General features: G+C 44.6%; 1 protein-coding gene across 1 annotated transcript in view; it reads left to right on the top strand.

The window, feature by feature from the left end:
* Tmem132d (transmembrane protein 132D) overlaps positions 1-27,201 on the top strand; it is a 636,462-nt gene that overhangs the window by 440,426 nt on the left and 168,835 nt on the right. The window contains exon 4 of the mRNA XM_042268019.2: positions 6,465-6,648. Within this exon, the coding sequence (XP_042123953.1) occupies positions 6,465-6,648 (184 nt within the window). The remainder of the gene's footprint in view (positions 1-6,464; positions 6,649-27,201) is intronic.

Here is a 27,201-nt window from a genome sequence, read left to right as displayed (position 1 = left end):
ATCAGAAGAATTATAATATGCTTTAGAACTTTACCTTCAAAAACAGACTGAACAGAATAAAGTCACTGAAGAATAGTGTCAAAGATGACTAGTACTCACCAATAAAACACTTGACTTGTTAAAAAAAAAAAAAAGACTGCTAGCTGAACATAATCTCAAGAGCAAGCCAGCAACCTACATTCCTTCATGGGCTCTGCTTCAGTTCCTGTTTGAATTCCTGCCCTGACTTCCCTCAGTGATGGACTGCGACCTTGACGTGTGAGCAAAGTAAACCGTTTCCTCCCCGAGTTGCTTTTGTTCAGAGTGTTTTAGCAGAACAGTAGAAAGGAGACTGGGAGACTTAGTAACTGGAGCTCTCAGCTATTCACATTGCTCCCACTCAAGGGTCGATGTCTATATGGTGTTTGATCTCTCCAAATGTAACGTGTGATAAAGCATTCACGGCTCATGCTCCAGTTTTCATGCCTCCACTTTGATTTACAGAAACATCACAGGACTCAGAGAGTTGGCAGAGGACCCTGAAGGCAAAGTTGATTTCAAAGTGTCTTGAAACAAATCTCTCTCTCTCTCTCTCTCTCTCTCTCTCTCTCTCTCTCTCTCTCTCTCTCTCTCTCTCTGTGTGTGTGTGTGTGTGTGTCTTGTGGTTCACAGAATGTATTTGAAGGGTCTATGACATAGCTTCAATTGTCAACGTGGCACACCAGGGAAGCAGAAACCTCATTTGAGGAATTGCCTCCATCATATTTGCGCATGGGCAAGTCTATGGAGGCATTTTATCAATTTAAGTGGATTGTAGACGGGCCCAGCCCTCTTAGAGTGTACCACCCTTGGGCTGATTGCCCTTGGCTGGATAAGAAAGCAAGCTGAGCAAGCCGTCGGGAGCAAGCCAGTAAGCAGCACTCCTCCATATCCTCTGCTTCAATTTTTGCTCTGACTTCCCTCTGTGATAGACTGTGGCCTGTAAGCCAAATAAAGCCTTTACTCTCCACATTGCTTTTTCTTTTCTTTTCTTTCTTTTTTTTTCACATTGCTTTTAGACAGTGTTCAATCTCAGCAACAGAAAAGCAAATGAGGACAGCTGGATTATTGATAGTTTTTTCCTTCCTCCTCTTTGCAATTTGAAGTGTTGTATTGATACCTTCTCAGCTCCCCTCTGTCCATCTGTTCCTCTCAGGAGATGCTAGTATGTCCTGTGTTCTCATAGAGAAACTGTCACCTTCCTGTGTCTATAATATTCCTTTATGGATAGTCTGCCATGCTTCCTTGATTGTCATCAGATTCTCTGACTTCTGCTTGTCCTGGAAATGATCATATTTCTCCCCCGATTTTACAAGGTATAGCAACTTTGGTTAACAGTGGTTTATTAGTGATTGAAACATATTGTTTATTCCATGCTTTCCTGGCTTTTCAGGTTGTTGGTGAGACATCTGGTATTATTCTAATGTTTCTGCCTTTGTATGTGAGTTGTGATTTGTCCACCACAGCTGTCAGTGCTGTTTGTGTTTTCTGTTGTATTTTTTTGTCTTGTACTGTGATGTGTCATGGAGCAGTTCTTCTCAACATATCTGTTTGGCTTCCAAATATCTCTTGTGCTTACCTGTCCATCTCTTCCTCAAAGTTCGGGGAACTTGTAACATGAATTGTTAGAGGGTCTTATTAATAAAAACAAACCCAGAGCCAGGTATTGGGGTGAATGCCGAATGATCAGAGAAACAGAACAAGCCACAGCCAACCTCACCTTGGCAGTTCCTCAGCTGATTCTATTTCCTCAGACTGGAAGCCTCCGAGTCTTCATCCAAAATGAATCTCAGCTGAACTGTTGCTCAAAAGCCTAAAAGCTTAACCAGCTCTAATTCCTGGTTTTCATGCCTTATATACCTTTCTGCTTTCTGCCATCACTTCCTGGGATTAAAGGCATGTGTCACCATGCTTGCCTATTTCCAGTGTGTCTTTGAACTCACAGAGATACAGATGGATCTCTGCCTCTGGAATTCTAGGATTAAAGGTGTGTGTGTCACCATTTTCTGGCCTCTGTATCTAGTGGCTGTTCTGTTCTCTGACCCCAGATAAGTTTATTAGGGTGTACAATATTTTGGGGAACACAATATCACCACAGGAACTCTCAGCTCTAATTTCATCAAATTAATTATCTAAGCCCTTTAGACTTTGTTCTATTCTTTCTCTACCTCAGGGATTCTTAATTTGGTTTCTTGAATGTTTCTAAGAGTTCTTGCACACTTTTGTCCTTTGTGTTGACTTTTCTTTCTTATATATGTCTATGCACTGTCTCAGCCTTGTCTACCAGTCCTGAAATCCATTCCGCTGACTGCGCTTGTCTGTGTCCAATGCTTTCCATTGTCTTTTCTTTTAATTTTATTGATCCATTCTTTCATTTCCAGAATTTGTGTGGTTCTACTCCAGTGCTCAATTTTCAGGCTGGCTTTTTCCTCTGTGTGTTCAAATCCTCACTCCAAGGTACTGATCATTTCACCCACACTGATCACTTTCTTGTCTGGGTCTTGAGTAGATTTTCTTACTTCATTCCAATGCTCATTAGAGTCTTCTAGTGGTCCTTGATTAGTTTTTTTTATCAGTACATTTATTATTATTTTTAATATTTTATTTTATAATTAATTTAATTTTACATATCAGCCACGGATTCCCTGTCCTCTTTCCTCACACCCCCTCAGCCTTCCCCCCAATCCACCCCCCATTCCCACCTCCTCCAAGACAAGATCTCCCCTGGAGAGACAGCAGAGCCTGGTACATTCAGTTGAGGCAAGTCTAGTCCCCTCCTCCCTGCACCAAGGCTGAGCGAAGTGTCTCACCATAGGTCCTAGGTTCCAAAAAGCCAGCTCATGCACCAAGGATAGGTCTTGGTCTCACTGCCTGGGGGCCTCCTAAACAGTTCAAGCTAAACATCTGTCTCACTTATCCAGAAGGCCTGGTCCAGTTCCATGAGGGCTCCTCAGCCATTGGTTCACAGTTCATGTGTTTCCGCTAGTTTGGCTATTTGTCCCTGTGCTTTATCCAATCATGGTTTCGATATCTCTTGCTCATATAATCCCTCCTCTCTCTCTCGCCGATTGGACTCCACCTGGGGCTTGGCCGTGGATTTCTGCATCTGCTTCTATCAGTCACTGGATGAGAGTTCTATCATGACAGTTAGGGTGTTTGGCCATCTGATCACCAGAGCAGGTCAGCTCAGGCACTCTCTTGACCATTGCCAGTAGTCTATAGTGGAGGTATCTTTGTGGATTTCTGGGGACCTCTCTAGTTTTTAAAGTAAGACTCTGATATCTTTGCCTGGAATTTCAACTATCTTATCATCTTTGTTTTCTGGTGTTGAGATGTCAGCTAGTGAGATGCCAATGTGCGTTGCTGGTTCCTGGCTTTTTTTCCCCCCTTTGGATGATTTACTCAGTTGTTAGGATACGTGTGTTCTTTAGGACATAGTTTATCTTTTATCAGTTGTGTCCTTCTTTCTTTGTTTTATTTTATTTTATTTTTTCCAATGGTGGGGATTGAACCCTGAGCCTTACACTTTCTAGGCGAGGACTCTGTCACTGAACCAACACCCCATTTCTTTTTGTTTTCTTTTCTGTGAGTCTCCTGATGGGTTGCCTTGTCTTTGTGTGGATTTAGGTTGGAGGTGGAGCCAACTGCAGTAGCACATACAGTGGGTTGACTGTGGTCCCAGGAATAATAGCAGCATGGGAAGACACGTGCGACCTCCACCTGCATCCTTTAGAATGTTCAGATTCAGTATCACTGGGGTTCCTCTTGCAAACAAAACAACAAAAACCCACAACAACTTGTTTTTTTTTGGAATTTTTTTTTTTAGTGCCAATGGTTTCAATATTTAAGTAGTGAAGCAGAAAAGGAGTAGGCAAGAGAAAAAAGGAGAGGTATAATCAGAATGAGAGGAGAGTGTGTGGTTACAATGAGTAGTAGCAGGAAGAATATTGTGTATTGGATGTAGAGGAAGAAAGGGAAAACAGTACAAGCTTTTCCAGTGAGATACAAATTAAAACACAACGAACAACCAAAAGACAGAAGTGGACATTCTATGAACCCCCCCAAAATTAGTTTAAATTAAAATAATAGGGCCGGAGAGAGGGGTGGGTGGGTAAAGCACCTGCTACCAAGGTTTACAACCTGATTAATGGAAGGAGAGAAACCAACCCCTGCACTTCCATTGACTTCCACATGTATGTGGTAGTGTACATGTGTGCGCACACAAGCATGCGCGCGCACACACACAAATACATGCAATTCAAATGTGATAAGTAAACAAACAAAAATTAAACAATAAAAATTAAATGGATAATAAAATAACTAGGCTCGGTGGTACACATCTTTACTTCTAGTATTCAGAAGGCAGAGGCACCGGGATCTCTGGGTTTGATGACAGCCTGGTCTACATAGTGAGTTCCAGGCTGTTCAGGGTAGCACAGTAAGATCCTGTCTCTATGGAATTATAACAGAAGAAAGTGTACCCTCAGTCTGTATCTCTTCCTGCTAGGGAGATACGCTTTCTCAGCCGCTGACAGGGTGAGGGTGCTGGTATCGGGCATTAAGTCAGAGACCACCTCCGGCCATCATTCCTTTTCTGATTTCCTCAGGTTGCAAACTACACCCCATCTCTGGTGCTTTTGCGGGGAGGATCTGAGCAGTGCAGGATTTTCTGAACCTGAGGCTCTGAGGGAATGTGGACGAGCCCCTGTGCTTGTCCTTTCCCGTCTATTAGATTAACTGTAGCACACCCCACCACACACTTCCCATGCTCCTGTAAGAGTCCATGAGGGTGGGTATTGGGGAGGTGGAGGGTGTTAAGGGGAAACTGCCCTGGTCACCTTCCTGCTGCTATTACCTCTGTGTGTGCTGCTGAGCATCTTTGGCATCCATCAGGACTCTGCCCCAAGTTCTGCTTACACTTCCACCAACCCTGGTGTCCTTCCTGTCCAGGCGATGGGCTGTGCACTTTGGATCTCCTTACTTTAGACTCCTCTATCTGTCTTCTGGTACTGTGTCCACAGCCTACTGTGCTCTGCCCACCTCCCCATTTCCCTCCCTGAAACATTGAATTCAGCTTCTGATTTGAGTTTCCTGCATCCAAACTGCCAGGCTCTCGTGATAGCTGAGCCCCACTGTTCTGGAACACATGCTTTGAGCAGGACCCAACACAGTGAGAGTGTCTTGGCATGGAATGGGGTGAGGGTGGGGTGGGGGTACCTTCCTCTGCCTCCCTTGTTTCTGTTCTCTGTGGGTCTTTCTCTTGTTTCTGTATTGGTGGCTTTTATCTTGGCTTTTGTTCGTTCAGCCTCATGATCTCCAATCAGCCATCTTAACCTTGTGTGTTCACGGTGGCTCTTTCCAAGTGAGAGATTGAATGTTTCCATAAATTGGTCCTCTATGAAAAAGCACCTTGGATGATAATAGCAAATGTTGGTGTTCAGAGGCACCTTTGGGAAGATGTAAAACTTGAGCCGCTAGATACATAGCTGTTGGCTAATGTTAGTTTATACTTTAAGAGCCCCTCTCAGATAACCCCTCTGAGATCTCACCTACACTTCTTTCATCTTCCCCTCAAGAAAGGCTGGCATGAAACCATTTTCTTTCTCACCTGCCATCTCGAAGAGCAGACATTGTCCTCGAAAGAAACTTTGAAAAGGCGAAAGGAGCCAGTTATTGAAAGTAGCCAAAGGCTGTTAAAATAGTTGTGGTCATCGAGCCTGGATCTATTTCCAGAGATGTTCTCTCTTTTTTTTTTTTTTTTTTGGTTTTTCGAGACAGGGTTTCTCTGTGTAGCTTTGCACCTTTCCTGGAACTCACTTGGTAGCCCAGGCTGGCCTCGAACTCACAGAGATCCGCCTGGCTCTGCCTCCTGAGTGCTGGGATTAAAGGCGTGCGCCATCACTGCCCAGCCAGAGATGTTCTTATGGGAACTAAGATGTCTAGAACTAGCATCTGTTACAGCCACTCCCATCGCCAGGTGATAGCTGATGACGTCTCCATGTTTATCAGTGGTGGGCTGATCCCTGAACCCCCACTCTTGCCTGTCTTCTGTTTCCCTGCAATGCTGCCCTACTATCAGTGGAATACAAAGCCATGGCACCCTTAAAAATCTGTGCATCTGTGGCTTTGAGCTAAGACCAACATAGACGGTGTAGATGTTTCTGGAAGTCGGAGAAAGAGCCATTCTTGGTGGAAAAATGGGTCAGAGGGTGTTTAGACAGTGTTTAGGACAGCCACTGTCCTGGAGACGCTGAACAGCTTAAAAGAAGGAACTACCCTTAAATGATGATGTCAGAGGGCTGGCAAGCATGCAGTTGGTGGCTTGTCCTTAAACTGCTCAAGGCTTGGAGCACCCGAGCACAGGTGCCGGTGAAAATCCACACCGACCCGGGTGAGTTCCGCCTCTCCGTCACTCACCTCTGTTTTCTTTCGTTCCTACTCCACAGTGCGGATGGTGCCTCCTACGAAGTCATGCAGATCGACATCGAGATTGAAGGGCCCAGTGACCCACCCACCACACAGCTTGTCACATGGCAGGTTGAATACCCGGGGGACATCACGTCTGACTTGGGGGTGTCCAAGATCTATGTGAGCCAGAAGGACTTGATTGGCGTCATACCACTGGCAATGGTAAGAGAGCACTCAGGGGAACTGGGAACAGGAAGGCTCCATGCTGCATTCCAAGCTTCAGGGTCAAGGATGTCAGTCAGAAAGGGTCAAAATGGGGACAAAATGGAAGCATGAAGCTCACTGCCAATAGCCCACCTTAAATATACTAACTGATATTCCTTATGTTACATTTATAAAATGTAGTCCAGTTAGTAGTTATGCGTCCATCTTTATATGACTTTTATAGATGATGGGATGAACATGTATAATATAATGTGGATTACTTAAGGATTTCAAATGTATGCAACTGTCCAGAGTGCTTGGTTTAAGTGTACATGTGCTCATCCTGAGATGCAAAGAAGGCTGGGTTCTCTATTCAACAACATCACAGTGACTTAGACACCGCCACAAGGAACCAAGAGAACAGGTTTGGAAAGGTAATGGGGTATCCCAGCAAGAAGTCCTTATCTCCATGAGAGAAGAATGGGGTTCAAGGAATTACTCATCTTGGTTCTGAGAGTCTGGTGTCTTCCACTGGCATTAGCCACCTTCCTGTAAGGTAGAAATACACAACTCAGTTCTGGTCATGTGGCTTTCTATTTTGCTTTCTATTCCTGCGATAAATACCAGGACCAAAGGCAACTTGGGGAGGAAAGGGGTTTATTTTACTTATAGCTTATAGTCCATCACTGAGGGAGTTCAGGGTAGGAACTCAAGGCAGGAACCCAGAGGCAGGAACTGAAACAAAGGCCACTGAGGAATATTTCTTACTCTCTTATTCCTCAGGGCTTGCTCAGCCTGCTTTCTTATATCATCCAGGACCACCCGCCCAGGGATAGCACCACCTTGGGATAGTAGGATAGACTCTCCTACATCAATCATCAATCAAGAAAATGGCCCTCAGACATGCCCACCAGGCCAATCTGAGGGAGGCATTTTCTCAGTTGAGATTCCCTTTTCTCAAAGACTCTAGCTTGCATCCAGTTGACAAAAATGAAACTAACCAGCCCACCATACAGACATATATTACTTGGTCCTCAGTTCCCTTTTCTTTAAGAGGGCAGATGAAAATCATAGCCAGTAGTTAGTTGGGAGAGTGAAACACTCACTGGGCCCAAGGCTGGAACTCAGTGGTAGAATGCTTACCTGGCATATGCCAGGGCAGATTTCAATCGCTAAACCAACAAAACTTAAGCTAAATAAGTAAATAAGTAACCAATGGGTCCTTACCAGAACTCCAGCCTCTTGCAGACATATAATAAATATTAGCTGCTATTATGGTTCTTCTGTTATTGAGAGCAGGGTACAAAGGATGCTCCACAACAAGGCTGTACATTCTCTAAAGCAAGGGCTTGTTCACAGCCCTGTTCTTCACAGTCTGCAAGCCAGGTAGCAGGTAGGCATCACTGATCATTGAACTGGACTGAATTGACCAGATTCAAACACTTTGGGTCTGATGAGCTCCCAGCAGTGTCTCTGAGAGGCCACTTCTGAGCCCAAGAGAGAGTTCTGAGTTCTGACACCCCTGTCTTGTATCTAGGAAATTTTGTTGGTTGATAAAATAATATTTCCCATGGGGGGTTTTTACCATTATGAAATGGCTTTGCTTCTGCTAATTTGTATGCCCACGCAGGGATATCTGAGAGGGAAACAGAGATCTGTAAACTAGGGTGAAGGTTTGAAGTTAGAGGCAGAAGGGGGCTTGAAGAGTTGGGGTCTGTTGCTGTGGGAAGTCACTGCAGGGAGGGCTGTGGGGAGTTGCCTAGGATTATTATTATTTGTTGTTGTTGTTTTCAGAAACATTCTGGCTATAGGTGTAGAAAGAATTGTAAGGCAAAGGGTAGACAGAAGGTTAGTACATGTTCTCTGTCTGCTCTTCAAAAGACCTTGTCATACTGGTTTGCTGGGCTTGGACTCTGCTCTAACTTTACTCTCTTTGTGGGCCCAGAGTGGAGCTTGTCTGGTGGCTCAGTGCCTTGGATGTTGCATCTGGTAGCTGAGTGACCCCAAGCATATTATTATCCCGGTGACCCCCAAATTAGTAACAATCATGTTGGGACTGGAGAGATGGCTCAGCCATTAAGCATGCATACCACTCCTGCAGAGAACTGGAGTCAAGTTCCCCTCAAACCCACCAGGGTTCTCAACAACCTTTAACTCTATCAAAACCATGTCCACCTTGTGTCCAGCAGGCTGAGGGACAAGAGACAGAATGTGATCTTTTACTCAGCCTGACACTTTCCACCCATATTCTAAGCCAAGCACTCAGCCATGTGGTGAAGGAGGCCAAAGAAAGTGAAGTTTCTTCCCAGATGCTGTCTGTCTGGTTAGGTGGATGGAACAGCAGAAGGAAGGAATGCCCAAGGCTGCCCCTAACCCAGGGAGCTGTCCCGGTGGTGGCAAAGCAGACAGCTGGGCCATTCTGAGACACGTGCTCCTCACAGGTCCTCAGACATTTCTCTACATTAGAAATAGGAATGAAAGAAAGACAGTAATAATAAACCACGTGCCTAAAAAATCCCTACCATAACTCCATAACGCTATAAAGATGCTTTCTATTATAAAATACACTGTGGTGTGTGTTCCGATAGAGAAATCTTCGCACGTATCTCCCATCGATCCCCTGAGGTAAACTTTTAGAAATAAATTTTAATTCAAGGATGTGAGTCAGAGGATGTGTAATTTTGTAATACATTTTTGTAATGTCTATAGAATTGCCTTCGGGAAGTTTTAACTAATTTACAAATCCTACCTGCTGTGTGTAAAGATACCCATTTCCCTGCAAACTTTTCCAACAGAGAATATTAATTTTTTTTCAAACAGACAATTTATTAAGCAAACATCTTATCTCGGTGTCTCCTTAATTTGCCCTACTTGGGTTACATTTTTTTTATTTCATTATCAAATATTTGTCCTTTGCCCATTTTATTGTCCTACTGGGACTTCAGCATCTTATTTTTTTTCTAAAGCTAAAAAGTTGTACGAAGAGGGGGAGAAAGTCAGATTTTAAGGGTAGGGTTTGCTGGCATTAGCTATTCTTATGTTCTTGTTTAACAGAATTGAATCCCTAGGGTCACTGAGTCCAAATCCACTTTCTCCTGAGTATTAGTGACATCCATCTGTTGGTTGGGGTGTCATATGGATCTTACCAATTTACTCTTTGCCTCCTAATTAGGGGGTGGTGCAGAGGATTTTGCCTGTTTGTTTATATATATATATATATATCCTGGGAAGGACCTAAGGCCTTGCTGATGCTAAGCAAGCGCTCAGTGTCTGAGCCACTCCCCCAGCCCCTGACTCCGGTACTCTAGGCAGGAGCTCTACCTCTGAACCACACCTCAGCCCCCCACTAGGGGATTCTAGACAGGAACTTTATCACTGAGCCACACCCCAGCCCCTCACTGGGAGATTCTAGGCAGGTGCTCTACCACTGAGCCACACCCCAGCCCCTCACTGGGGGATTCTAGACAGGAGCTTTATCACTGAGCCACACCCCAGCCCCTCACTGGGAGATTCTAGGCAGGTGCTCTACTGCTGAGCTATGCCCCTAGCCCTTGCTTAATTTTTAATGTGGTCAAATCAATCGATCTTTTCCATAATTAAAATCTCTCATCTTCTCCTAATGAATTCTAAGAGGAAAATGCACACCTGCTTTATTTGTTCTTACAAAGCCTGTGAATAATACAAAAGCCCAACACAGCACATCCAGATAAGCAGAAAGAAAATCAAGATGGTGCCGAAGGCAGGTGCCTCTGTGACACCAGGAAAGCTTAAAGATCAGCTTAGGGCAAAGGTCACGTCCCTGCTTCTCGGTAATTCTGTAATTGCCCCTCCAGGAAATCTTTAAACTGAGACAAAGTCTCCCCCATGTCCAGGGCTCCAAAAGCTTTTGTACTCTCTTAATCCAATCACGCATTTCTATGAGTTCAATTTTTGCTATGCAAGAAATCATGCTTTGTTGTATTGAGGTGAAGTGTGTTACCCCCGCTCCTTAAGGAGGGACATTCTTAGAGAAAAGCTCATTAAGCATGCATCTTTCTGTTAAGTGTATGGTGAGCACACAGCAGGGTCTGGTATGAGGCACGCTGTTTGCATTTCTCAGAAGAGCTGGGAGACTCCTTCATGGCACATAGCTTCAAGATGGTAGCGGCTTCTCCTCACTGCCTCTTGAACTTGCCATAAAACTAATTCTGAGCTTTTCACAGGCTTCAGAAACAGAGACACTGGCCTGCACTTCCGTGCTGGGAATGAAACGCTAGTGAGTCCTTAAAAAACTCACTAATAAGTGCTCTTCAAAATTCAATGAACTCTTATTTCCACTCCTTTGGGACAGTGGCTGTTCTGAGTGTCATCATTGTGGGAATTGCTGTCAGCTCAGCACATGGGTAAGGGGCTTTGTCAACTCTTTTTTGGGACTGGAAAAAACAAGTCTCCCGAGACCATTTCCTAACCAGGTTCTTGTTTTGCTTCCTGTCTCAGATTCACCTCTAAAGTTTTAAGACTGACTATTATTGATCTGGAGCTTGAGATAAAACTCAATCCAGAGATAACGGTCAGAACAGACAGCACATCATCCTTGACAATAATCAGAAGGAGACTCTAATTCCAATGACGTTTGGTATGGTGATGTCTCATGATAGTTGTAGTGGTGAGTGATGGTGCAAAGGATTTTGCCTGTGTGTGTGTGTGTGTGTGTGTGTGTGTGTGTGTGTGTGTGTGTCCTGGAATGGGACTCAAGACCTTGCATGTGACATGAAGGTATAGATATGACTGCCAGGCTTGAAGGTCCTGAAGGGTGTGCTATGGAGACGAGGAATCAAGAGTGAAAGGTACCCTGAGGTAGTTTGAATTCAATTGGCCCCCATAATCTCATAGGGCACTCTTAGGCTCTGTTAGGAGGTATGGCTTTGTTGGGGTGCTCATGGCTTTGTTGGAGGAAGTGTGTCACTGCGGGGGGTGGGGGTGAGGGTCCCTAAGCTCATGATATGGCCCAGTGTCTCAGTTGACTTCCTGTTACCTGCATGATATAGGACTCTCAGCCACTGCTCCAGCACCACATCTGCCTGCACACCGTCATGCTCCCCACCATGATGATAATGGACTGAACCTCTGAAACTGTAAGCGAGCCACCTCAATTCAATGTTTTCCTTTATAAGAGTTGCCATAGTCATGGTGTCTCTTCACAGCAATAGAAACCCTAAGACCCTTTGGGAAGTGCAGCTTGACAGCACATTCTGACTTTTTCCAATGTTAACTGCAGGAATCATTGATTCCTAACCCACCTGTCATGCTTCCTCATTACAAGGGTCTTCCTTGATGTCTACATTCAAGAGGATCTTGGTTGATGCTGCTATTTTCTTGAGATTGAAGGGCAGCAAGCAAGCCCTTGCTTCTGCTGGTTGGGTTTTATAATTATCAGCAGACAAACTTCAGATGCTTAGGAGGACCCAAGAATCACTTTGATGGAACCTTCTAGTCCTTTGTCCTTTCATTCGGTCTCTTAAAAACTTGCCTAAACCCATTCAGTCTCCAGCCTTTCTCTCAAAGCAGAAGCTACCAGACTCTGGTGCAAGGCATCTGGCACACCAGATTTCATAGCTAAGTGCTTTTTCTTTCATCATCAGGAGTGAACAGTGGAAGCAGTGAGTTCCACAACCCACATAAGTAGGTCCAGCCAGGCCCTACACAAACTTTGTGAGGACTGCTGAATGCTGAGGATTTTTAGAGATGTATTTTTTTAATAACATGTATAAGTGTATGTGTGTGTGTGTGTGTGTGTGTGTGTGTGTGTGTGTGCACATATGCGTGTATGTGTGCAAGCACACATAGGCACAGCAACCACAGAGACCAGCCAAGGGCATCAGATCCCCTGGAACTGGAGTTATGGATGGTTGTGAGCCTCCCTGTGGGTGCTGGGAATGGAACCCGGGTCCTCTGAAAGAGCAGTCAGTGCTCTTAACTGCTGAGCCATCTCTCCAGCCTCTAGAATGCCAAGTGATTTCCTTCTATGGATGATTTTTGGATTATGAGAAAGTCCTCATCTTCTCTAACACTTGTGTGTCCTTAAACCCTCTCTGAAATCCCCTTCTATGGAGCCAAGCAGACAAAACCTCCCTGGCTTTCAGAACATTGTAATTTTAGCTCATAAACTTCTCAGGAAATGCATTTTTAAAAAATTCACTCTGCCGGGCGGTGGTGGCGCACGCCTTTAATCCCAGCACTTGGGAGGAAGAGGCAGGTGGATCTCTGTGAGTTCGAGGCCAGCCTGGGCTACCAAGTGAGTCCCAGGAAAGGCGCAAAGCTACCCAGAGAAACCTTGTCTCAAAAAAAAAATTCACTCTATCTAGTACATTTCTATACTTAAGTGAATAAAACTTTATATCGACTGGTCCTCTCTTTACCATCAGAATCCTGTCTAGTACATCACTTTGCTGTGTCTCTCTGCCAAGGACTAGCATGGCCCTCAGCCCAGGGTCTTCTCTTATCTATACACCCAACAGAAGGCAGCACAGCATCCACCCACATAGGTACCCAAGACATGTGTATAAAACAAGTCCCACCACCCATTGCACACATACATCTGTGGACAGTCTGCAGACAGAAGAACTCAATCATCATCTCTCAGGAGTTCTGAAATTGGTCTCCATAGCACACCGTAGCCATCAACTGCTGAGATCAGAACTTGGCAAGGAGCCTTAGATGATAGAAGGAATCTTTCTTTCTTGGCTCCAATCATGAGAATTTCTTTTATTTGGGCATAAAAGCGGATTCCAGCCTCTTTCTCTTTGACTTTCCATGGTATTCTTTCCCCGCGTTGGCCTGTTAATTAACACGCCAGCGCCCCTCCGTTGTTTTACGCAGACTTTTTGAAAATCCAGTCACAATGCAGAGCACGCCGCCACTTTCATTTTCATACTTCTGCCACCAAGTGCAAATTAAGATGCTGCCGTGGCCCTTGAGGAAAGCCGCTGCTCTAAGGCACCTTATTTCTTTTTATGTGTGTTGAGTGCTGCTGTTCCCCAAACAGGCCTGGATAATTAGAGGCAGCACTTAACTGCTGCTTGAGTACCAGGTGTGGCCTTCCATTCTCCAGAACATACTTCAGCTCACGCGATTTCCACCATGGCTCAGAGCTGTGGGCACTGCTTCTTGCTCACATTGCCCAGGTGGAAGGGAATGTACAGAGCCTGCAACCTGCCCTCAAGATGTACAATTAAAGGTGCAGAGCCAAGTCAGATCCTAGATAGATGGAGTCCAGAGTCCAGGCTCATGACCGGCCCACAATGCTTCACCCCTAGTGAGAACAGAGGGGCGCGTGTAGATCAGTGCAAGGGAGGGGGTGTTGGTTAGTACAAGGAGGGATGTGAATCAGTGCAAGAGAAGGGGTGTTGACAGGTGTGGAAGTATCAGTCAGTGCCACAGGGTGTTGGGTGGTGCACAAATGGTACAAGGAGATGGATACAAGAAGAGATGGTGATAGGTGAAAGGGGCAAGTGTTGATGTGTGCAAAAGGGCATTGGTCGGTGCATAAGAGGAGGGTATTGATAGGTGCAAGGGTGGGTATTGATCAGTGTGAGGGGGTATTGATTTGTACAAGGGGAAGATGTTGATCTGTACAAGGGGAGGGTGTTGATTAGTTCAAGGGGGTGTTGATAAGTGACCTTGGAAAATGCAAATTCAGAGACGCACAAGTGCAGTAGGAGACAGAGAAATCATGCTGAACTCGGAGAAGCCCTTTGAAAATGAATTCTTGGTTATGCACAGAGCCACGGCTTTCTCTTCACAGCCCCCATGAGCTGCCTCTGGTGCTCCTTACTTAATGAACTGTCCTCTCCAGAGGTGACTAACAGTAAGGCGGTTGCTGAACCACAGTGCCTTTGTAGGTACGTGATACTAAATGAACGCGGGAGGGCTATTGCGATTACTGACTGCCGTGCAGTTATTACAGCCCCAGCTGTTGTATAACCAGTTGGTCTCCACCAACAACTGCTCATGATGTGATTCATTTTGTAGACACCACAATAGCGCGCACGCACACTGCTCAGCGAACATCTACAGAGTCCCCCGCTGAGTGCCCGGCACCGGTGTTGGCCTTAAAGAGATAGCAGAGCACATGTTCCACCCAGCAGAAGCAGGTGGTAAACAAGTCAAGAATAATTGAACAAGATGACTTCAGAGCCAACATATGTGTGCTGCAGAGGAAATACCGAAAGTACACTATGAAGGGCCAAGTGAGGTGGGCACCTGCGCAGGGGATATTTGCATGAAGACATGAGGAGTGTTAGGTGCCCACAAAAAAGAGGAAGAGTAGATACCATGTCCCAGCAAAGGACATGGAGTGTTTTGAATGGCATAAATCTGAGGTGTCTGAGTTGTGAATTGGGAAAACACTGCCAGGAGTCGAGGTTAGAGCTGGCAAGAGCCGAATGGTGTATGCCCTTACCAGCTTCCGTTCATGGAGTGGGGTTTTTAGTTGTGGATGCTTGAATCTTATCTGGCTCATTGTCTATTTGTATATGGATATGTAGTGTGTGTGTGTGTGTGTGTGTGTGTGTGTGTGTGTGTGTGTGTGTGTGTGTGTGTGTGTGTGTTGCATGAATGTGAGTGTGCAGATGTGCACCACTGTCATCCTCTATCACATTCCACTTGGTTGCTTTGAGACAGTCTCTCAGTGAGCCACAATCTCATAGGCTCAATGGCCAGGGAGCTCTCAGGATCTCAGGGTCGATATTGCAGTTGCAAAGACCCACAGCCATGCCTGGCTCTTTATGTCGGCGCTTGGGATACAAACTCAGGTCTTCCTGCCTATCACTCTGAAGGCCAGGATGAGAATGTGTATTTTTTTGGAGGGGAGGCCAGTGGTTGAAATAGAAAGACTACTTCATCCATGAAAGGATGACAGAGTTCAGACAGTGATGATGATGGGGTTAGTAGCGTCAAATGGAATGTCTCAGATGTTTCCTATAGAGCCATTGAGACTTGCTTGGAGAACGGACAAGATGTGTGTGTGTGAAGCAAAGATCAAACATGATTCTGGACTGGACAGGAAAACGAAATGGGCTTTTTGATATAATGGTATCAGTGTTCTGAAGCCTAAGCCATCCAATATGGCAGCCATAACAGTGGCTATGACATCAAGTGCTGAATGCTGGAAGAGTGGAGTTGAACAGCAACCTTTGAAAGATCCGTGTCAATCTGAATCATTGCATCTCTGAGGTTTCAGTTTGGGGCTGCAGAAGGCAAGACCATGCTCTCTGCAGAGACAGTCACTAATTTCCTTCTTCACTGTGAGTCCACTGTTGGTCTTCCTGCCCTGTTCCACACCTCTGGAATCTTTCTTTTATGATGTTTACAGACAGGCTTGTTGCCCACCAGCATCTCAGCAGACAGAAGCTCTTGGTAGGTGTTGCAGTTTGCTCTCTGTTTCTGTGATAAAACAAACAAACAAACAAACAAACAAACAAACAAACAAAACAATGTGGCAAGGAGAAGATTCACTTGGCTTATACATCCCAGTCACAGTCCATCAGTGAGGGAAGCCAAGGCAGGGGCTGAAGCAGAGGCCATGAAGAAACACATACTGTTGGCCTACCTCCCATGGTTTGTTCATTTTGCTTTCTGAGAGGAACATATGCTGAGGGGTGGTGCCACCCCCAATGGGCTGGACCATTTCACACCCATCATCAATCAAGAAAATGCCCCCAGTAGACTTGTCCACAGACCAGCCTGACGGAGGCATTTTCTCCATTGAGGTTCCCTCTTCCCAGATGACCCTAACGTGTGTCAAATGGACAAAACTAACCAGCGAGCAGAGAGACGTCTTAATGCTGCTGGTCACCATTTATCACAATGGCTGTGATCTCTGTCAAGACTGCCAGCTACTGACAGCTGACTCTATCAATTAAGTACAACCGAAAATACAAACTGTGATGTTTGTGACTCCCATACAAGCACCCGGTCATCTCCTGCTATTCACATCGCATCACAGTGCAGAGATCGAAAGGAGTGATTTCTGCCCTAATGGATGCATTCAGATAGGTACAATTTTCCTATAAATTATTTGCTTTATAATTCAGTTAAAATCATATATTGATTTTTAAGTACATGCATCGGTGGATTGTGGTGTAGCCCTTAATATGGTTCTTATTTCAGAGTAATTAAGTAAGTCCTGTTTCATTTCCTACATAAATATTTATTGGGGAGGCTGGAGAGATGGTTCAGCCATTAATAATCACTTGCCGCTCTTGGAGAGGACCTGAGTCCAGTATTCAGCATCCATATCAGGTGGCTCACAACCATCTATAACTCCAGCTCTAGAGGATCCAACACTTCTGGCCACTAAGAGCACCTGCACTTATGTATACATTCTGACACAAAACCCATGCATACTCACAATTAAAAATAAAACTAAAATATTAAGAAAATGCTTTGTAAAAGAAGGTTTAGCTCAAATAGGGTTGTCACAGTAGGGTTGTATTGCGTGACCTTTTCTGGGAGAGATGAATGAATGTCCACTTACTCTCAGGGAGGGTACTGATGACAGACCAAAGCAAAGATTCCATCCAAGTCCAGCCTGGTAAAGCATAGTTTACAGGGCTTACTTGTAGAGCATGGATGATTCAATGATAGCATGGCATCATTGCATGGCATATCACCAAAAAGCCAGTCAATAGGGTCACCAGTATACACTCCATCCTTGGAGCTTTCTCTGCCTGACCTGGAGGCAGCTGAACCAGTCTGTCTTTTCTCCCTAGCAGCTGTAACTATGTGTGTAACCTTGGAAACAGTGTCTTTAAATCTCATTTTATTTACTTTCTGGGCCTTGTATGTTTCCTTTATTTTCTGAGTCTCTAGGGGCGCATACTTCCCATTTTCAGGAGATAGCTATGGGCAGTTAGTTGGTACTTGTTCTCTGCAAAGCAGTAGGTAGTAGATATTTTTCATCTTGCAGGTCCTACCTTCTCCATCACAGCCACTCAACTTGAATGAATGAGCCTTGCTGCAAAAGAGTCAATAGTAGTTGAGAAAAGAGACCTGTGAACAGACTTAAGGGCCAATGTGAGTGGCTGCAGGTTCTCCATCTGCAGATACAGCCAGCTGTTTGTGGATCCAAAATATAGGGGGAAAGCATTGCATGCGTATGAACACAAAGGGACTTTTGACGCTGTTGTGCCCCATGCATTGATGTGTAACAATGACTCTCTCAGCACCTGCTCTGCAACATGATACTGGCTGCCAGGTGGATTCATTGTCTCCATCAGTTAAAGAATTAAAAGAAGAGAAAACACCCCAACCCAAGGCATTAATGTAGTCGAACTTTCTTGTGAAATATTCTTTTGACTGCCAGTCCCCAGATAATGACATGGAGACTTATTAATTATAAAAGCTCGGCCTTAGCTTAGGCTTGTTCCCAAATAGCTCTTATAACTTAAATTAACCCATTTCTATTCATCTATGTTCTGCCATGTGGCTCTTTACCTCTTCTCCATTCTGTATATCAAAAGGTCACGGAATACCAACCCTACTGTGACTCCCTCCATGTCTGGCTGGCAAATCCTGTGTGCCTCCGATTCTTCCTGAGTTCTTCTCTCTCTCTCCAGAAGTCCTGTCTATTCTCTCTTGCCCAGCTATTGGACATTCAGCTCTTTATTTAACCAATCAGAAGGCCTCTTAGGCAGAGACACATCTTCGCAGTGTACAAAAAGGTGATCCCCACAACCCATAAATGTCTACTGGCAAATGTTACAAACTTCTCAAGGGACCCCCAGAACTGGGAAACCCCTGACTGACTCTAAGGGGTCTGGGTTTTATTTTTGAGTTTGAATACCCATTCCTGTAATTGTCTTCCTCTTATCCATGGGTTCTAAGGTCCCCAAGCAACCCTTCTAATGCTGGGATTGGATGTCTTGTCACTGTCAACAAGCACAGAAATAGCCGTTGATGGGTTGCAGTTTGTCACTAACAAGGGTGGACCCCATGTTATGCCTTTTTGGTGTTGTGATAACCAAGAAAGGGAAACTTAACAAGGAAAGAGGAACTTCAGGCAGGGAAGGGAAAGATGGCGGTTCATCTCCCTCCTCCCTTGGTTTCTCTGTTTGGGGGCCATGGTTTCCATGGGGTATCATAAATAAGCGGAGAAGAACTGCTCAGAGGGTATGCACAGGCTAGGTGCAAACATTGCACCTGTTTATAAAAGGGACTTGAGTATCTGTGGATTTGAGCCCCTTGGAGTAAGTGCCTGGAGCTCCTCCCTACAGATACTGAGGTATGGTTGTAACTTCCAGATTCCATTTGCTCAGAGCCAATCCATGAATTACTATGTAAAAGCTGCCCCCAGTGCCCAGGATCTTGGCAGCCAACACCAGAAGGTGAGGTTGTTTTCAGAACAGACACATTGCATGGAGAGCCTGTGTACATTTCAGGCGTTCACATTGCCTGCCAAGTCCACCACCATGTCATCTCCATAAATCTCTATTTTGCAACAGAGACCACCTTCCTGAGTCACTTTCCTTTTCCAGTGGTAAGACACCCTGAGAAAAGAAACCTAATGGAGAAAGGGTTTACTTTAGTTTATGGTTCCAGGAGGAGAGAGTCCATGGCATGGAAGGTATAGCAATAGGAAGGGAAAGCTTGGTGGCAGGAGCAGAAGCCTGGCTGGTCACATTGCATCCACACTCAGGAAGCAGGGAGAAAGCAGGAAGTAGGGTAAGGCTATAAACCCTCAAATCCCAGTGATGTACTTCCCCCAGCAAGGCTCTACTTCCTAAAGGTTTCATAACCTCTACAAACAGCGCTACCTACTGCTCCAACACTAGGGTCTGTGAGGGACATTCCTCATTCAAACCATAGCACCTAAACTCAAATTCAAAATTATGGAGAACCCACACTCAGACACACAGCACTTATACACGGTATTAAAAATAAAAATATTTTTTTTAAAGAAAGAATCAGGTCTTTGAAGGCATTGTGAAATACATGAAGACCAGCACCCAATCAGAACAATGGTTAGCTTTGCTTTTCTTTGATACATATTGGATGTCACTCACTGCTCACCTAGTCAAAGGCTATAAAATACATCACAATACAGAGCACCCAAGTTCAACTTGAAATAGTAAGAGCCTCCATCTGTGATAGTGTTGGCAACAGTGTCTTGATGCAAGAGTGAAACTGCTTCCTAGTGAGAGAAATAACCACTTTCAAAATATCTTTGACACCAATACAGGCATATTACCAACCATGTCTCCATCAGCACAGAGGGCAGAACATCAGCCTCACATGTTTATCAACTGGTCTACTCGTGTTGACCTTAATAATTTTTCTCTCACACAACGTTTTTTCCAATAAGTATACTTTTCTCGGTAAAGGCTAAGAACACTGAAAATTTCAATGGATGCCGAAGTCTGAATTTGGATATATTAGCAAAAGCAAAGTCTAGTTGGGTAACAATTGGACTAACTTTTTTTTATTAGCCTTTGATTAGAAGTTGGTGCTCCTAACATTCCAGCCTGGGAGAAACGGGTGGGGGGTGGGGATAAATGATTGTGTAGTTTTACAAGTCAGTCAATGAATGGCTAAAACATTGCATTCATTACTGTTACTGTAGCAAAATTTCTGATGGATGCAACTTTAAAGAAGAGAGGGGTTTATTCGGGTCCAGGGTTTCATGAGTTTCAGTCCACCCTGGTGGGCATGGCCGGTGGGCAGCTGGAGTGTGGGGTGGAAACCCTTCACCTAGTGACGGGACCAGGAGGTGGAAAGTGTCTGAGGCAGCTATTAGAAGGCATGACCTTCAAAGATCGGCCCCGTACAGAGTTGCTTTCGCCATCCATGCTGTACCTCTGAAAGGCTCCACAGCCTTCAATACAGAGAAGCAAGCTGGGGGCTGTACATTGAAATTCTGAGCCCCTGGAGAGTTTTCCAGAGTTATCTGTGAAACTTACCCTAGACAGAAATGATTGTATATCCTTTTAAAATTTTTTCATATATATTCATATCTATATGCATATGTATATATGCAATGTATCTTGATCATGTCATACTCTAGTCCCTCCCTCTGGCTCTCCCCAGCTTCTCCCCTCCATCATATCTCCCATCTCCTCTAGAGCAATTTCCATTTTGCTTTAAAGAGACCATGGATATGGACATCGAAGTCATTTCTTCCTCCTCCCCCTTACAGGGTGCAAAGTACCCTCTTGTTCCTCCTCTCCCCCCCCACCAGATTCCCCCATTTCCTCCCAGCTGGTTGCCTCTCTCTAGCCCCCAAGCCTAAGGACCTGGTTCTTATACTCACCAGGCCTCAGAGGTCAGCTCCCACACCTTCAGAATTCTGTAGGCAGGAGCCCCTTCAATACACTCACACACAGAGCTGACCTCCCACCTGATGAGGTGATGTCTCCACGGGGCACCAGGCCCCATGTGTGGGGTCCCGCTCTCCCACTGCTTAAGCTCCCTCCCCTGTCTGAGGTACATCTCCAGCCACTGATGGCTTGGTCATCTCTTAAGGACTAGCCCTTCCCCAGCTGTGGGGTGGAGTCCTTCCCTTCATTCAGACACCACTGACAAACCAGGCTGCTCCCATAATTACTAACAAACACAGACCCCTGACTAGTTCAGGGGCAGGTCTCCTGGGCTCATCCTAGCCGATAGTACGAGATCACCATAAGCCAAGTAACATGAGATACTGCTAGCATCTCATGAACCCTCAGGCTGTCAGGGCAGTTGGCTACCTGAAGAAAGGCAGGCTACTGGTACAGAGGGTGGAAGGTGGCCTGGAAAATCCTTCACAGAAAAACCAAGGGTGAGTGTGACTGTACAGAAGCCTTGGGTGAAGGAGTCAACCGCTTTCCATTTTATGTACTTAACAACCCTAAAACCTTCAAAAGAAAAATAGCAAAAAAGAAAGAAAAAAATGAGAAAGCTTCCTACCGAAAAGATGCTTTGAAAAACTAAGATAATGGAAACACAAGTGAAGCCAGGGCCCTTCCACCACTCCTCGTTAATAAAGCACACACACACACACACACACACACACACACACACACACACGCATGCGTAGCTAGAACACATTACTCCCCTCTTCAGCCTTCACATCCACTCTCATGTGACCACAGGTGAGGCAGACATGTCCATCCAGCAAAGCCGGCTGTCAGCAGCGAAATTAGAGTTGGGACGGCGGTATTAAATGGTGAAGATTATGCTTCAGACAGGAGTTAACGCTCCGAAATGTATTTATTTGTAACCTGCGACCTTCCCTTCAGAAAGGATTTAACCAACATCATCAGGGTGACCTGAACATCTTCTTAAATCGAAGTCCTAATGACATCTAATCATGCCTTCCTCCACAATCACGCCAGATTTCAGAATCAATTTCATTTTTCTTTGGCTCACCACTTAGCTTCGCGCCAGCTTGTTAATTCTTCTGATGTAGGATGTTTCTCATCTGTCTGTTTTTCTGTTTGGATGTGTGGAAGGCGCTGGGTTGTTGATGACCAATGCCCATGTGAATAGCTGCATAACCAGTGTTTAATGGAATGATCCTGACTGTCAGGGAAGTTTATGACTCCATCAAAAAAGATAGAAAAGGGTGGCTGGGCAGAGTGCTGGCCACATATTCATGAAGACTTGAGTTCAGACCCCCCAGCATCCACATAAAAAGCCAGGGATGTCTGGAATCCCAGCACTGGGGAGGCAGAGACAGCAGATCCTTCATACTCACAGACAGGTAGCCTGGCTTTATCAGTGAGCTCCAGGTTCCTGGAGACCCTGTCTCAAAATATGAAGTGAAGAGTGATAGGGGAACCACCACTGACCTCCACATGTGCAAGCACCTATACATATGTGCATACAAAGACCAAAAGATAGAAAAGTTGCCCCTCAAGGTTTAGTAATAGCAAAACCATGAGAGACATGAGGTGGGGTGGGATGGAGTGCTTCTTTAGGCCCTGTGGACAACAGGACTCTAAAACAGGAAGAGTGTTGCCCTATGGGAGGATACACAGGAGCCACCCCTTGAGGGACATGGCAGGCACCTTTCCAAGTCACAGTTCACAGATCTCAGTTTATCCTCAACCTTACAGCAGCAAACATGGGAGAAAACATTACCTCCTGTGTAGTAGATTCTGGGTTCCATCCCCAATGTTGAAAAAAGAAAAAAAAAAAAGAAGAAATGGAAAGAAAGGAACATTCTAGATATAAGGATGGCATCATGACCTTTGTCTTTCTAGAAATTTCCATTTTTGCAGGGTAGTGAGGTGGCTAAGCAGATAAAGATGCTTGCTGCCAATACAGGTAACTGGAGTTCAATCCCCAGAACCCACATGGTAGATGGAGAAAACCAACTCTCTCAAGTTGTCCTCCGTGCCCTACATGTGCACTATGGCATATGCATCCTGCTGCCCACATCACATGAATAAATAAGTGTATTTTTTTTTAATCTAAGGGAGTGAACTGGAGAGATAGTTAAGCATTTAAGCATGTCTGTTGTTCTTGAAGAATCCCAGCACCCACATCAGGCAGTTCACAGCCACCTACAACTCCTACTCTATGTGATCCAACTCTTCTGGCCTTCCCGGGAACTGCACACATATGATACACATACTGACACTCAGACACAGAAATGAAAATATAATCTTTAAGAAAAAAATCCATTCTTTGTTTAAAGGAATTCCTTTTATAGTAATGAAATCATAATAATAATAAACAGTGAAACTACTGAGAAAAGATGTGAGTATCAGATAAGCTGAGGAGAGTCCTAACAAGGGCCAAGATGACTTGTACCATGACCACGTTTCATGTGGAAAAACTGAGGTTTCTGGAAAGGAGTTACTGAATAGCACATGACCAGAAGAAGTCTATCAGATTCCCAGACTGTATGTCTAAAGCATCCGTACTAAGGTCTGTGTACAGCTGTAGAGTCACCACAGCCCTAGACATACATGTGTAATACAGCATGCCTGTATGCCTCAGGAGAAACAAGCCGCAGACGTCTAGTCCCACCTTTGGGTGATGCTGATCCTTCTGGAAATGTTGTTCCTCAAAGCAAGATGATAAAGCAAAGCCATAGATCAACTCAGTGGAATATATATGATGTCAGAAACTTCTGGAATAGCAGGACCACATACATGAGACCCACAGAAAGGAAAGTCCATGCTTCTGACATCTCCATGCGTGGCAACTGTGGCAAGTTTCTGCCTCTTCCTGTCTATGAAAAAGCACTATGCCAGCCCTACCAGTTTAATAGAATTCTTGACATTTTGCTAGAAATATTAGCCAGGATGTGTTTTGAGACACTGGGCATATTTTCCATATTTTGGGTCAATTCCCTCCACAAGACCTCTAGTAGGGATCATCTGGTCTTTTACTCTTCTCTTGGGACAGAAAGTGATACACACTAATTAGACTCCCGGCGCTCCACCCAGGGCCTAGCCATGGATGTCTGCATCCAGATTCCTCAGTCCTTGGATGGGGTTTCTGGCACAACTGTTAGGGTGTTTGGCCATCCCATCACCAGAGTAGGTCAGTCCCAGCTGTCTCTCGGCCATTGCCAGCAGTCTTTTGTGGGGTATCTTTGTGGATTTCTGTGGGCCTCTTTAGCGCTTTGTTTCTTCCTTTTCTCATGTGGTCTTCATTTACCATGGTCTCCTATTCCTTGTTCTCCCTCTCTGTTCTTGATCCAGCTGGGATCTCCCACTCTCTTTCCCTCAACTCTCACCCTTCATTGCTCCCACTCATGTCCAGGTTGTTCATGTAGATCTCAGCTATTTCTCTGTCATTGGGCGATCCTCGTGTCTTTAGCGAGAAAGAGGAGGGTTTATATGAGAGAGAATTGTTGAAACCAAGGTTGGATAAAGCACAGGGACAAATAGCCAAACGAATGGAAACACATGAACTATGAACCAAAGGCTGAGGGGCCCCCAACTGGATCAGGCCCTCTGAATAGGTGAGACAGTTGATTGGCTTGATCTGTTTGGGAGGCATCTAGGCAGTGGTACCAGGTCCTGGGCTCATTGCATGAGTTGGCTGTTTGAAACCTGGGACTTATGCAGGGATGCTTGGCTCAATCTGGGAGGAGGAGACTGGACCTGTCTGGACTGAGTCTAATCAGGTCGATCTCAGTCCTCGGGAGAGGCTTTGCTCTGGAGGAGGTGGGAATGGGGGGTGGGCTGGGGGGAAGGGGAGGGGGGCAGGAAGGGGGAGAACAAGGGAATCTGTGGCTGTTATGTAGAACTGAATAGTATTGTAAAATAAAATAAAAGGAAAAAAAAGAAGATACAAGTCCAAAAAAAAGAAAAGAAAGAAAGAAAGAAAGAAAGAAAGAAAGAAAGAAAGAAAGAAAGAAAGAAAGAAAGAAAGAAAGAAAGAAAGAAAGAAAGAAAGAAAGTGATACACAGCCTGTTGGGTAAACCAGGCCTCCCTACACACAGAGCAGATAAGCAGAGGATTGTGAAGGCTGTGGCTGTGGATCAGAGAAAGAGAAAGACGACACAGCTACACATGCTGTATAGATGTGAATAGATGACAAATGGATAGATATAGATAATAGGATAAGGATATATAGATAGATGATTGATAGATAATATGAACTATAGATAAATAGTTGATAGGTAGGTAGGTAGGTAGATAGATGATAGATAGATAGATAGATAGATAGATAGATAGATAGATAGACAAATAGATAGATAGATAGATGGATGGATTCTAGATCATAGACTGAATGATGAATAGGTGGATAGACCAAAAATAGAAATAAATGATAGGAAGGTAAATAGATAACTAAGCAGACAATAGAAAGATGGTAGATGGTAGATGAAAGATAGATTGATAGATGATAGTCTGAATAACATATAGGTAGCTAGACCAAAAGTAGATGGAGATGCATGATTGATAGATACAGGTAGATAGATAGTTGATAGGAAGATGATAGAAGATACAGTAGAGAGATGATATATAAATAGAGAATAACAGATTAATTGATATATAGATAGTAGATAATACATGGGTGATAGATATGTGATAGAAGAGATTAACAGTGTTGAGTACATGATTGACAGCTGTCCCTCACAAGTTGCCCTTTGAATCTTCTTTCCCATGGCCTTATCTCTAACCGAGCTACACACCTTGCTGATTTTGCCTACCATCTATGGTGAAACCATCTTTCTTTCCCTTGTATCCAAGCTGCCCCACCACATTCTCACTCACACATATCTCACTGCCCTCCACCCTCACCATCCTCTTCCCTCCACTGAAGATGGTGACCTTTTAGAAACTTACTCTGGATGTCATTATCTCCTATTGAAACCTCACAGTTGTTACCTGTGGATCTTCACAAGACATAAAGACAAATAACAAGGCATTTAAGTAAGTCTTGCTATGTCTGCCCTACCCCTACCCCCGCCAGCCTCTTCCAAGATCATGTTTCAACCCTTCCTCACTGTAAGACACTGGGTAGCAGGGTTACTAGCTGAGGATTAAGAAAGCTCCAGCATAGCACTGTGCCTCTCCAGGAGCCTCCTGGGTATAAATATCCAGTGCTGAGCACCCTCAGAAGTGATGGCTCACCATCTTCTCAGTGCTCAGTTCAGAATCAGTCTCCCAAACTTTATTCATAGCCACAGAACTGTTCTGGGTTAGGGCTGACCAAAAAAAAAAAAAAAAAAAAAGAGTTGCTTTGAGCCTGAATGTCTCGTTTTTTGGACTTTCGTTTTCATGAAGATCAACCAGCTTGTAGGAACTCTTCATGGGAATTTCACTACTGGTCCATTGTACCAGTGTGTTTTATAAAAAAAAAAAATTAATTATTGTTTATGTTTTGTTTCCTTGAAACAGGGTTTCACTATATATACCCTTGGCTGACCTGGAACTCACTGTATAGGCCAAATTGGCCTTGAAATCCTAGATATCCACTTACCTCCACCTCATAGGTGCTAGGGTTAAAGGCGTGTGCACCCCCATCCCCAGATTTATTCTTTGAAAGTTTTGTACAATTTTACAATACATTTATTTCATTTTTGAGAGTAAAACATAATTATATCATTTCTTCCTTCCCCCATCTCCCTCCAATATACTCCTCCCCTGTGTCTTTCAAATTCATGGCCTCTTTTTTTATTAATTGTTGTTACTATTTTAATCATATCTATCCACATTACTTTCTCCAACTTTCCTTAGTGTCCTCGCCCAACTCCCCCCAAACTTCACATCCTCTATATTGATTGTTATTAGTGACTGGTGGTTTGAATAAGAATGCCCCCCACCCCTGCCGAGGCTTAAAGATTTGAAGGTTTGCTCACCAGAGAGTGGCACTATTAGAAGGTGTGACCTTGTGGGAGGACGTTTGTCACTGGGGGTGAGCTTTGAGGTTTCAAATGCTCAAGCCAGGCCCAGTGTCTCTCTTTTCTTCCTGCTAACTGGTGATCTGGATGTAGAACTCTTGGCTATCTCTCTAGCACTGTGTTTGCCTATGTGCCACTGTGCTTCCACTCATAACAAGAATGGACTAAACCTCTGAGCTGTGAGCCAGTCCTGATTAAACATTTTCCTTTATAAGAGTTGCTGTAGTCATGGTGTCTCTTCACAGCA

The sequence above is a fragment of the Peromyscus maniculatus genome, chromosome 23 (assembly GCF_049852395.1).
Source record: "Peromyscus maniculatus bairdii isolate BWxNUB_F1_BW_parent chromosome 23, HU_Pman_BW_mat_3.1, whole genome shotgun sequence".
In the NCBI taxonomy this organism is placed as follows: domain Eukaryota; kingdom Metazoa; phylum Chordata; class Mammalia; order Rodentia; family Cricetidae; genus Peromyscus; species Peromyscus maniculatus.
This window is presented reverse-complemented; position numbering and strand designations above follow the sequence as displayed.